Source organism: Gekko japonicus, unplaced genomic scaffold (genome assembly GCF_001447785.1).
Source record: "Gekko japonicus isolate JY-2015 unplaced genomic scaffold, Gekko_japonicus_V1.1 scaffold52, whole genome shotgun sequence".
Lineage (NCBI taxonomy): Eukaryota > Metazoa > Chordata > Lepidosauria > Squamata > Gekkonidae > Gekko > Gekko japonicus.
This window is the reverse complement of record NW_015168653.1, coordinates 1,911,969-1,922,887: the sequence shown is the minus strand read 5'-3', so window position 1 is coordinate 1,922,887 and position 10,919 is coordinate 1,911,969. Positions and strand designations below refer to the sequence as shown.

At 46.8% G+C, this 10,919-nt stretch overlaps 1 protein-coding gene across 1 annotated transcript in view; it reads left to right on the top strand.

The window, feature by feature from the left end:
- The window catches only part of FARP1 (FERM, ARH/RhoGEF and pleckstrin domain protein 1), a 121,683-nt gene that overhangs the window by 72,812 nt on the left and 37,952 nt on the right, over positions 1–10,919 (top strand). Inside the window, exons 18-19 of the mRNA XM_015415097.1 lie at positions 3,304–3,393; positions 6,260–6,393. Of these exons, the coding sequence (XP_015270583.1) occupies positions 3,304–3,393; positions 6,260–6,393 (224 nt within the window). The remainder of the gene's footprint in view (positions 1–3,303; positions 3,394–6,259; positions 6,394–10,919) is intronic.

Sequence of the window (10,919 nt, the reverse complement as noted above, 5' to 3'; positions counted from 1 at the left end):
TGGTAGATTTTAAAATAGGTTTGGAGTAAGGAAGTTGAACACCATTTTGCATTTGCATTTCTCCAAAAGGGAAGTTCAGTGTATTTTTTAACCACCCGTGAAACACAAAAGCAGGTTGTCGTAAGTCTGTTATGTCTGTTACTTCTTGTCTTGCTTAGGAGATGATTCTGCAGTTTTAAGTTTAGTCATTTCACGACATGTGGCAGCAGAGCTGTTCGCTCCACACTCCTGCGTTTTGAAATTATAGGATATATTGGAAAATAGGTGGGCAATGAATGAATCATCCTCTATTGGATGCTATGGTTATTCCAGCTGAGGAAGAGAACTCTGTACCAAAGGCACTTTGAAAACATTATCTTACTCCAGAATAAGAATGCCCAAGAAAATCTATCCTTACGTCTTTCCTTCTGAAGCAGGGCGACCTACAAAGACATACCCCTGGGAAGCCTCAAGCATGCAGAAAAATGGCTTACCTTCAGCAGCCCAGAAAGGCCGCAACAGGGAACAAGGAAGACCTGTGCCGTGGAACCCTATAAGCAGGGGGGCAGAATACAGGAGCAAGCGCTCGCTCTGCCTGGCGGGCTTTAAACTGAAGGAAAGTTACCAGCTTGCACATAGCTTAAACTGGAATGGCCATGGAGGCCCTCCTGTGGAACCGGCAGGAGAAAGGGAAATTTCTGAGCTGCTCACGTTGATTGCAGAGAAGCTGTTACAGCAGAAAGTTGCCTCCATTCTCTGCAAGCCTCTCTGTCAGTCTGGGACATACCCTCAGGAGAAAGGCAGAGGGATCTGACTCATATAGAGCCACTGAGAAGCTTGTAACCAAAGCGTCCTCTCCCTTCTTAGCAGTATGAAGTCTGGGAGATCTCTTCTCCCCCCACCCCACGCGAACAGGCTTTGCCTACCTCTGGCCAAGGGAGAAGAACCTTCCTTTCTGGCCCAGTGCATTGGAGTGAGGAAAATGCCTTTAAGCTCTGAGTGCACCTGTTCCTTAGCAGCTTAAAGAGTCTTTGGGGGGAATTAATTAGAATTAGAGGAAGCACTTCCTCCAGCTCCCTATCTGCCTGCTGAGGACTCTTAAGCTGCAGTGCATCGAGAGTCTTGAACAGTTCACAGCAGTGATGACCACTTAGTGGCTCGGGAACCCCACGTGGCTCTTCCACATGCCATCTGTGGCTCTGAGTCCTGACTGCCATTCGCCAGCATGTTTCCGAAAAGTAGGCAAGGCTATTCCCCGGTGGGGGGTGGGGTGGTTGGCAGGTGTTTCCCGCTGAGCGCAGAGGGAGGTTCTAACCACCCTCTTGCAACACCGGAGTTCAACTCGAAGGGAACTTCTTAGCATAAGGGAGGCATATATCTTTTAACATTCAGCCTAATAGTTCTGGAGAATGTGGAAGCTTTCACATCGCTGTGTGTGCTAATTCTGACTTGAAAACACTTCACCTCCCTCCAGATACATAAGGGCTGGCTAAGGTTCAGCCGTGGTAGGGAGAAGAAGAAGAGAGAAGAGATTGGATTTATACCCCGCCCTTCACTACCCAAAGGAGTCGCAGAGCAGTTTACAATCTCCTATCCCTCCCCCTCCCCACAACAGACACCCTGTGAGGTAGGTGGGGCTGAGAGAGATCTTTCAAGAACTGCTTTTTCAAGAACAGCTCTGATAGAACTTGTGACTGACCCAAGGTCACACCAGCAGCTGCATGTGGAGGAGTGGGGAATCAAACCCAGTTCTTCCAGATTAGAGTCCGCGCTCCTAACCACTACACCAAACTTGCTCTCAGTTTGTAACCCCTATACCAAACTGGCTCTCAGAGGCAGTACTGCATGCTCAGAGGTACGCTGGCAAATTGCAAAGGTTATACATTTTATATCAACATGCATATCCTATTGGCTGTGTGCATTTGGTGGGGAGGCACACGGCAGACGGTAGTCATGTCGCTCTTTTGGTTGATAATAGTTACAAATGTGGCTCTCTCTGTGCTGTGGTGTGAGTACCACTGGTTTACAGATCCTGGGGGAAATTAAGGTCAGGACTGGAGGGTGCATTTCTTCTGGCAGACAGCCACCCAGCCCCAGTTTCACTTAAAACCACCGTATGCAGCAGGAGGTGGGATGAATTTTTTTAAAAAATCTCCCTCTGTACCGGATGGCTTCAGGAGTGAGGAGGAAAGTGGGAAAGGAACATTTCCCCTAGCCTCCGAAACAGTGTCCTCTTCGGCTAGCTGGCAGCTAGCCTCAAGGTGGTCTCTAATGCTGAAAATTTGGGGGTGAGGGTTAAACACCTTCAAGTCCATTCTGCTAAAGAAAGTTCAAGGCTACCAGCCCGAAACCTTTGCCATTTCGTGTTACGTAGCAGAGCATGGAATGTTTCAGGAGGACAGGAAAGAGAAGTAGTGCCCCTTTTATTTATTTCTCTCTTTTTTTTGGGTGCGTATTTGTGTGTTTTTTTTCCACTAGTGCACAACCCAGCCAGCCAGCTCAGTTTATTCGGTGTATCACCAGCCCAATTACAAACAATACAAAAGGGTACCAATAATATATATAAAATATTTAAATATAAAACTGCGTTTGATCTGCATATGTTAATTACAAAATTACTAAAACTCTAAATTTCTACAATACTGTATCAACTGTTATTCAACTGTTGAATAAATATTATAGAGGTTATACAAGTCTACTCCCTATCTCCTAAGTCTTCTGCATTCTTTCTAAAATTATACTACATGTGCAGCCCGTATTTTTTGGGCTAGCGTATTTGTGTGTGCGCGCGCGCATGCATGCACGCCTGGAAATCATGGTTGACTTCTGGCAACCCGTAGTGGGGCTTGGACGTTTCAGGGAGTGGTCTTGCGATTGGCTTCCTCTGCATCCCAGCCCTGGTATTCCTTGGGGGTCTCGCTTCCAAGCACTTGCCAGGGTCGGCCCTGCTTACCCTCCAAGATCGGGCTTGTCTGGGCTGTACAGGTCAGGGTCTTTTGTTTCTTTCCATGTCTGTTTACTTTGCAAGCCCCAAACAGGGCACACAGCGGACATGGACATTTGTTGGGTCCTGTTCCCCCTGCCTCTGCCGCCATTATAGCCCTGTAATCAGGACTTCATGGTCATGCCTGACAAAATAAAGCTGGCGCTGTTGAGTCTTTATCTGCAAGTTTTCAACAGCTAATATTTCAGCATTCGTACAGAGTTCTTTAATTTTTAATGGTCCTCCTGCTCCCCCCCCCCTTCTGTCTTTTATCCAAGAGTTTGGCTTTGAGCAGAGAACAAAAGTGGCTTTCCCCCCCTCCCTGTTCTTGTAATTTTCAGAGGTTTCCAACGGATAAAGCATACTTCATTGCGAAAGAAGTGTCCACGACAGAACGAACATACCTGAAAGACCTTGAAGTCATCACATCGGTATTTTTTAAAAAAATTGCCTTGAATGTAAAACAGGACTTGATCGTTACCATTTGTCTCTCCATTTGATTTGTACCTATTCATCTTCTACAATGAGTTTATCTTCTGCCTTGGTAGAAGCCTCCCCTTCTTTGCAGCGCTGCTAGAAGGCGTTTGTGGTGAGGTCGTAATTGGAGTTACCAACTGCAGGAAACTGGGGTTGGGGTGGGGCTTTAAAATGGGGGCCTGTTTTAATTTTTCTTTGTCTTTTTAAAACCCAATTTGCTGCCGTCCTTTTAAAGTTAACACTTTGGATCTCAGATTTCAATTGTATGGACACGGTTTGTAAGACTCTCCTCCAGCCTTGCTGGCCCTACCCACAGAGCTGTGTTCTTAGAGCTCTTCTTTTATTGCCTGTCATTCCAGCAGGAAAAATTCAGACGCCTTTTTTGACACATGCGAGAATCACAGGCTGCCCGCGTGATGAATGGCAACTGTGATCTCACGACAAAACCTTAAATCTTGTGGGCTGCAGGAGAGCGGCTGCGGCTAGCCTGTTGCAGCAAAGAGACGTGCAGGCTGCTCACGTGATATTTAATGTGCTGCTCCTTCCCTGTACCCTTCTGGTAGGGAGAAATTTAGGGCTCTTTTTGTAGCAGGTACTCCTTTGCATATTAAGCGACACACCCCTAATGTAGCCAATCCTCCAAGAGCTTACAGTAGCTCCTGTAAGAAGAGCTCTGTAAGCTCTTGGAGGATTGGCTACATTAGGGGTGTGTGGCCTAATATGCAAAGGAGTTCCTGCTACAAAAAGAGCCCCGGGCCCTCAAGGTTTGTATAGCACTACTTTCCATGGAAAGGGAAGGCGTGAACCCGAGGCCCGCTCCTGATCTCTCCCTGCCGCCTCCTGAGATGGAGGCTTCATGTGAACGGGGCTGAATGCTACGACACTTTAACACAATAATTGGTTTCTTGTGGTGTGAGTTCTCATAGGCTGTATAGTGTACCGTGTGGGATTAGGAACCCAGAAAACCCAGATTCAGTTTCCCACTTGGCCACAAAACTCTCTGAGTCACCTCAGGCCACTCATTATCTTTCAGCCTCACCCACTTCACAGGGTGGTTGTGAAGATAAAATGGATGAGGGGAGGGGGGGAAGCAAGTATGTGGCCTTGAGCTTCTCAGGGGAAGGGTGGAATGCAGGTATGATTGATAGATCAGAAAAGGGCATGATGGGTTGCTTAGATATGCCACTGTGAATAGTCCAAATGAAAAGTTGGGATTACCCATTCCTGGGTTCTATAGTTCTATTTATTTTTAAAGCAAATACTGGTTTTCCACTGTTCTGAAAGATCTAACAGTAGATGGAGCCTTCCCTTTTAATTCACACATCAGTGTATCTGTTTCTGAACCCTGCCAGAGAGGATGTGATCAATACTGCCACAAAACAGAGCGTGGTGTGTGTGTGTACAAACCTGAAGTCCTAAAATTGCAGAAAAATCGGAAATCTAAAAACAAATACGTTGAGGGATTAAAAAACCCCAAAGTAACAGAAACAGTGCCTGTAACTTTAAGAAAAGAATGCCCACGGTGCTGTTGGGAGTTGCCAGACAACCACAATAACATTGACAAGTGTTTCTGTCTGTAAAGCAAAGTGGGGGGGGGGGGCAGGAATGGGGTGGGAGGCAGAAACAGCCCCCCCCAAAAAAGATCCTGCCACCCCTCCACTTTCATGTCTCCTGATGGTGGAAGACTTGCCAGAGACAGGCCCAGTGACAATTCCTGGAAACTCCTTACCTCCACAACTCAACCTGACCCACTGGCTGCAACTCAGCCAGCCACTGTACAACTGGACCCGGCTACTATACAACCCATCACGCAGCCTGGCCAGACTGTATTTGGTAGTTTGGCCAGAGGCAAATAAAGGTAGGCTAGCTGGTAGGTGGGAAGGAAAGAAGGAAGCAGACCCAGTGGTGGTAGCCACCATGACACTTGTCCCGGCAGCAGCAACTACTACACGACTCAGGCATACTTTTCCTGGGGAAAAGCTGTCGGGTGGGGAAGGAGGCAAAGCCGAAGACCCTAGTGTTCATAAAGGTAGGTTGGCTGGTGGGTGGGAAGGAGAAAAGGAAGGAGGAGAGGCTGTGGAGGCTGCCAGGGAGGGGAAAGAAGAAATAGTGGGGGAAGAGGAAATGAGATTCCCCCCCCCCCTTGCAATTCATTATGGGCACATAATTCTGTTGTTGAAAGTTCTGATTTGTGAGGCAAGTAAAACTTGGCCTTGGAAGATCTGTGAACTAAATAAAAGCCACAAGGTATCTGTTGGGGTATCTGTGTTTGCAGTATTTTGAGGCAGCTTGAGCACGTGAAATATGGAAAGATAATAATAAAACAGGAGTCCAGTGGCTTCTTAAAGTGGCAACTTAAAACTGTTGGAAGCTTCTCGCGCCCACTCGGAGTGAACTGATTGCTCTTTGGATTGGATCTTGCTTTGAACTGGTCTCACTGTGTAACATCCCTCCTTTCTGTTGTGTATCTGAATCATCCTCATAGATTTATCCTCCAGTGCATCCGATGAAGTGAACTCTGACCCGTGAAAGCTTATACTTGAATAATTTCTGTTTGTTTTTAAGGTGACACTGGACTCCTATTTCATTTTGCTGCTACAGGCTAACACACAGCTACTCATATAAATATGGAAATTTTCTGGTATTTATTTCATTTGGGTCACTGTACCCTGTGTTACGTATGACCTTCTTTGTCACTAAGCACAAGAAAATAAGCCAGTGCATGATACAGATATATTGCCATGTGAGGCACCAAAATTCAAGCCTATGCTATTTGATAGACCCAATTACTTTTCTTATTATTTTGCTCGGTCTTTATAGTGGTTCCAGGGCTCAGTGAGTAAAGATGACTGCATGCCAGAAGCACTGAAGAATCTCATATTTTCCAACTTTGAACCTTTGCACAAATTTCATACCACCTTTCTAAAGGAAATAGAGCAACGCCTTGCCCTTTGGTAAGTATGGCATTTATTACTACTTTAAATTAGGAATTTATGTTTCAGCGCTACATGGTCCCATGTTTTGTTCTGTAACCCACATCCTGGCGAGAGCGGGTTGACTGTCATTTCAAATCTTTGGTGCCTAAGGCCAAATTTAGATAGATGAATATTGATTTTTTTGGCTCGTTCAATGAAAAGAACTTTATATTATAAACTTAGCCAGCCTCGTCCATTTGTGCCAAAAAAAAATTTTTTTTTTACTCAGTTGCTTAAATACACCCTTCATCGTGCAGATTGGAAAAGGAGTGGGTGGTGGAAGCGTAAAAAGTTAGCTTCTGTTGTCTGTCGTCGTGCTTCCCTTTCTCCTTTTGTTCTCTGTGAAAGAAGTCCCAGGTGACTGGTTTTATTTATTTATTTATTTTATTACATTTATACCCCCGCCCTCCCCGCACGTGGGCTCAGGGCGGCTTACATAGGCACAACAGTGCAATAAAATACAACACGATTAAAACAATTTAGGCACCCAAAGTGCGATAAAATTACACAGTTAACCACTTAAAACACAATTCAGTCTTACCCCCGGGTGCTTCCGGGACTGCTGCTCCCCTAGCCCAGCCCTCTGTCCCCGACCTTGGAGAAAGGAGACAAGCCATTGAAGGGCGAGCCCCTGAATCCCCACGTCGGCAAGGTGGTGGGCCAGCAGCTGGTGGTCGACCATATCAAATGCGGCCAACAGATCTAACAACAACAGCGCCGCCACGCCGCCTCGGTCCAGATGTCTGCGGAGGTCGTCAGTAGTCTTTGTCCCATGCCCCGGGCGAAAGCCAGACTGGAATGGTTCAAGTTTTAGAGCTGTGTGGTCTGTGCTGAAAGCCCTTTGTGGTCTCAGACCACAGGACCTCCCCACCAGGCCCCACTTTTGTCCTCCCCCCCCCAATCTGCTCTGCATAGTCAGCAGACTAAGGTGGGCAGAATGAACTGCATCATTTCAGGTCGCTCACGTTGTACTTGTTACTTTACAAACTCCCTGCAAATGGAAAATGAGCACAAGCAGACAAAGGGGCTGAGCCTGTCCGGGCTAGAACCTTTCTAGTTATCTTTCTGTTTGTAGTAGATTTGGGGGGGGGGGGCGATCCAAAGTGCTGTCCCTCACCTGCAGCCTCAAGTGGCCCAGGGCAGTTTTCTGCACGTGTAAATATGGTTCCGATGATTGCAGCAGCAAGAGTGACAGGCAGAGACATGAGTGTATGAAATTGAGTGGAGATGACTAGGTGGAAGCGGAGGGAGTGTTGGCTGAGATCCTGTGAGCGGTTAGATGTGGTACAACCAGTGAAGAATGTCTCGGCACCTTTGTGTTAAACATTCACTACAAAGATTGGATGCCCTCCGCTGAATATCTGTCTGTCTATCCAGTATAAGCTGTAAACTGTTGTGCTTTCATTTCACTCTTCTACATGGTGTTTTCCAGGAGTTTTTCCACATCTAGAACAGTTAGGTTTTTGAAGACTATAATTAAAGCTCTGTGTTAGAAATTGTCCCACTGAAATTAGTGGGACTACTCTGGATCAAGCATAGAATCATAGAATCACAGAGTTGGAAGGGATCTCCAGGGTCATCTAGTCCAACCTTCTATACAGTGCAGGAAATTCACAAATACCTCCCTCTCGACACCCCCAGTGGCCACTGTTCCACACCCAGAAGATGACAAAAAACTTCCAGGATCTCCAGCCAAACTGGCCTGGGGTAAAAAAGCAGTTGGACACTGTGAAGAACGGCCTGGCAATTCTAGCTGAAGATACTAACTAGGGTGATTAATCAGGAAATTGGTTAATCTAGGTTATGAAATGGGAACCGCTGAATTAATTTAGACCAAGTTCCGTTAAAAGCTTTCTGGAGAGGATTTTGTTGTGTCAGTGCATGTCTCCATTCAGACATAGGTTTCCATAAATAATGTTCCAATTCAAAAATAAATTTCCAAGGAATACATTTCTTTTAATGTGTGATCTGATTTAAAAAGCAGCAGCAACAAAAAGCAACCTATTATCTTCATTGCACATCTCTAAATTTTCCTTGATAAAGGCATTCTATCTTCTTTAGTTCTTTACTATATTGATTAAAAGTAAGACAGTTAATCAACTGGGAGTCGGGGGAAAGGCCTGTTAGCCCTAATAGTAACAAAAGAACCTTCATCCAGGGAGCCCTTTCTCATCTAAGAAACGGTTATCAAAGGAGACATTTCTTTGCTGGCAGAAAGCTAATTAATTATTTGAGCATATTTGGTGGGATTTCTTCACCCTTTGTAATCCTCGTTCTTTTTATCTCTGGTGCAGCCTTGGAACAGGAGAGGTCCGCTGCCTTCACTTTGTAAGCAAATTGATGGAGGGAATTACAACTCTGCAGTCAGATCAGATAAATGCTAATCAGTTTAATGCTCTCATTCATTTGAAGCCAACAAACAAAGGGGGTGAATAAATATAGAATTTGTGGAAGCGCAACATCATCATGCAGATTAGAGATGTTGAAATTTCTTTTATCTTTGGAATGCCCTATCGTAAAGGACAGTTCCTTCTAAACACACTGACTCCAGAGTGCATTAACCCTGCTAGTATCAGGGTCCCTGCTTCTGTGATCCTGAGCTTTCAGCACTACTGAAATGCAAATAAGAGTGTTTCAGAGGGTGGCCAGATTGGCCTGCAGTAGAACTGCACTGATGAAGGGAGCTTTGACTCTTGGAAGCTCATACTCTGAAACTCTCGACCGGACTCGAATCTAACTGCAAATAAGGCTAAAGCTTTGATCTTATGGGGGTCTCAGTGGCTCAGAGATTAAGACACTGAGCTGCAGACCGGAAGGTCTGTAGCTAGGCAGTTCGAGACCCTAGTGACGTAGTGAGCTCCCGTCTCTAGTTCCAGCTCCTGCCAACCTAGCAGTTCAAAAGCAAGAAATTGCAAGAAGATAAATAGGTACCACTTTGGTGGGAAGGTAGCAGCGTTCCGTGCGCCTCGGCGTTTAGTCATGCCGGCCACATGACCACGGAAAAGTCTTTGGATAGCGCTAGCTCTTTGGCTTGGAAACAGGGATTGGAAACAGAGATTTACACTAACATGAGTTTCCTAAGCAACGCAAAAAGTGCTAGGAGCCGTGCAGGGTGTTGGTTGAACTTTTTGCGTGAAGTTTCCTGTTCCACTCCTGTTTTGCTTGATCGGCAAGTGAAAGTGTCCTTGGACACAGCAAGTGAAGGTGTCCTCCGTACCCACTTTAGTAAGCTATTTCCAAGGAATGGACATATTGCAGAGAAAGCCTGTGACTTAATTGTTGCCAAACAAACACTCCTCGACGAGAGTGCCACCAGGAGGATGCAGCTGTTATGAAATGCAGTTCACTAGGTATGAGAGACCCAGCCATGAACAGCTTTAAAGGTTAATAACCGGCACTCTTAACTGGGCCCGGAAGCCAATGGGTAACCAGAGCAATTCACGTGTCGCTGGAGTTCCTTGTCCTTAGCAGCTGATCTTGGACTGGAGCTTTGCATTGTGTTTTATACCAGCTAAAGCTCCCAGACCTCATCAGAAGCATTCCCACGTAGGGAGCGTTACAAAAGGTTATGTTAGCATTGATCTGCACAACTCAGTTGGCAGAATCTAGACATAATTGGAAGAAGGCATGGTTAGCAATAGCACCAACGGTCTGAACTGCACATTGCAATGTTAACAGAATTCACAGTACCATCAATTGGAGAATTAATTGCATTTCAGTGGTGCCTTCCAAATTCTTTTTCAAACTATTCTTGATGGATGTCTCCAATTTCCTGGGTCGATTTCTGGGACACCTGCCCTCAGGCCCGTGGCTACAGTGGGGCATTTCGGGGCCAGGCTCCTTGACTTTCTGCTGGGGCCCCCCAACTTACCACCCTGGCCCCCAACTTATTTCTTGCACTTGCTGCTGTTGCCGGGCTGCGGCAAGCCTCACACTGCCCTCCCCCCCCCAGCTTTCCCTTTCTTCAAGTCCCCCAAAGTGCGCCTGGCATCTCCGTGCCGGCGATTGTGCGGCACGGGCTTCTCTCTCTCTCTCTCCAGGGGACTTCACGGCATGGCTTCCCCAAGCGCAACAAGCGCCCTCCTGCCTGAAGCCCCTCATGCCCCCGCCGTCCCCCGCCCCTCCCCACAAAAGGAAAATAGAAAGTGCGGTGCCTGGGTGTCTCTCCGGGTGATCCCGCCGCTTTGCATGTGCTGAATCGAGGCCTCTCTCGCCTCTCTCTCTCCAGGCATTGTAGGGCAGCCCCAGTTCTGCAGGGCTCCCCCCACCCCCCAGCTGCTGCGCAAAAGCCCACGCACACTTTTTCCACGGGAGTAAACCAGCGGACCCTGAACTCTGAAGGATTCCCGGAGCTCAAGAGAGAACTTGGGGGAGGGGGAGGCGGTATTTAGTTGGTACCAAAGTCTTCTTTTCGGAGGAGATGCATGTTGTCGAAGATGCGGGCTTGTTCCAAAGTCAGGCTTGGAGTTAGGGGGGGGGGGGTCGGGGGGTACCAAGGGGAAGGG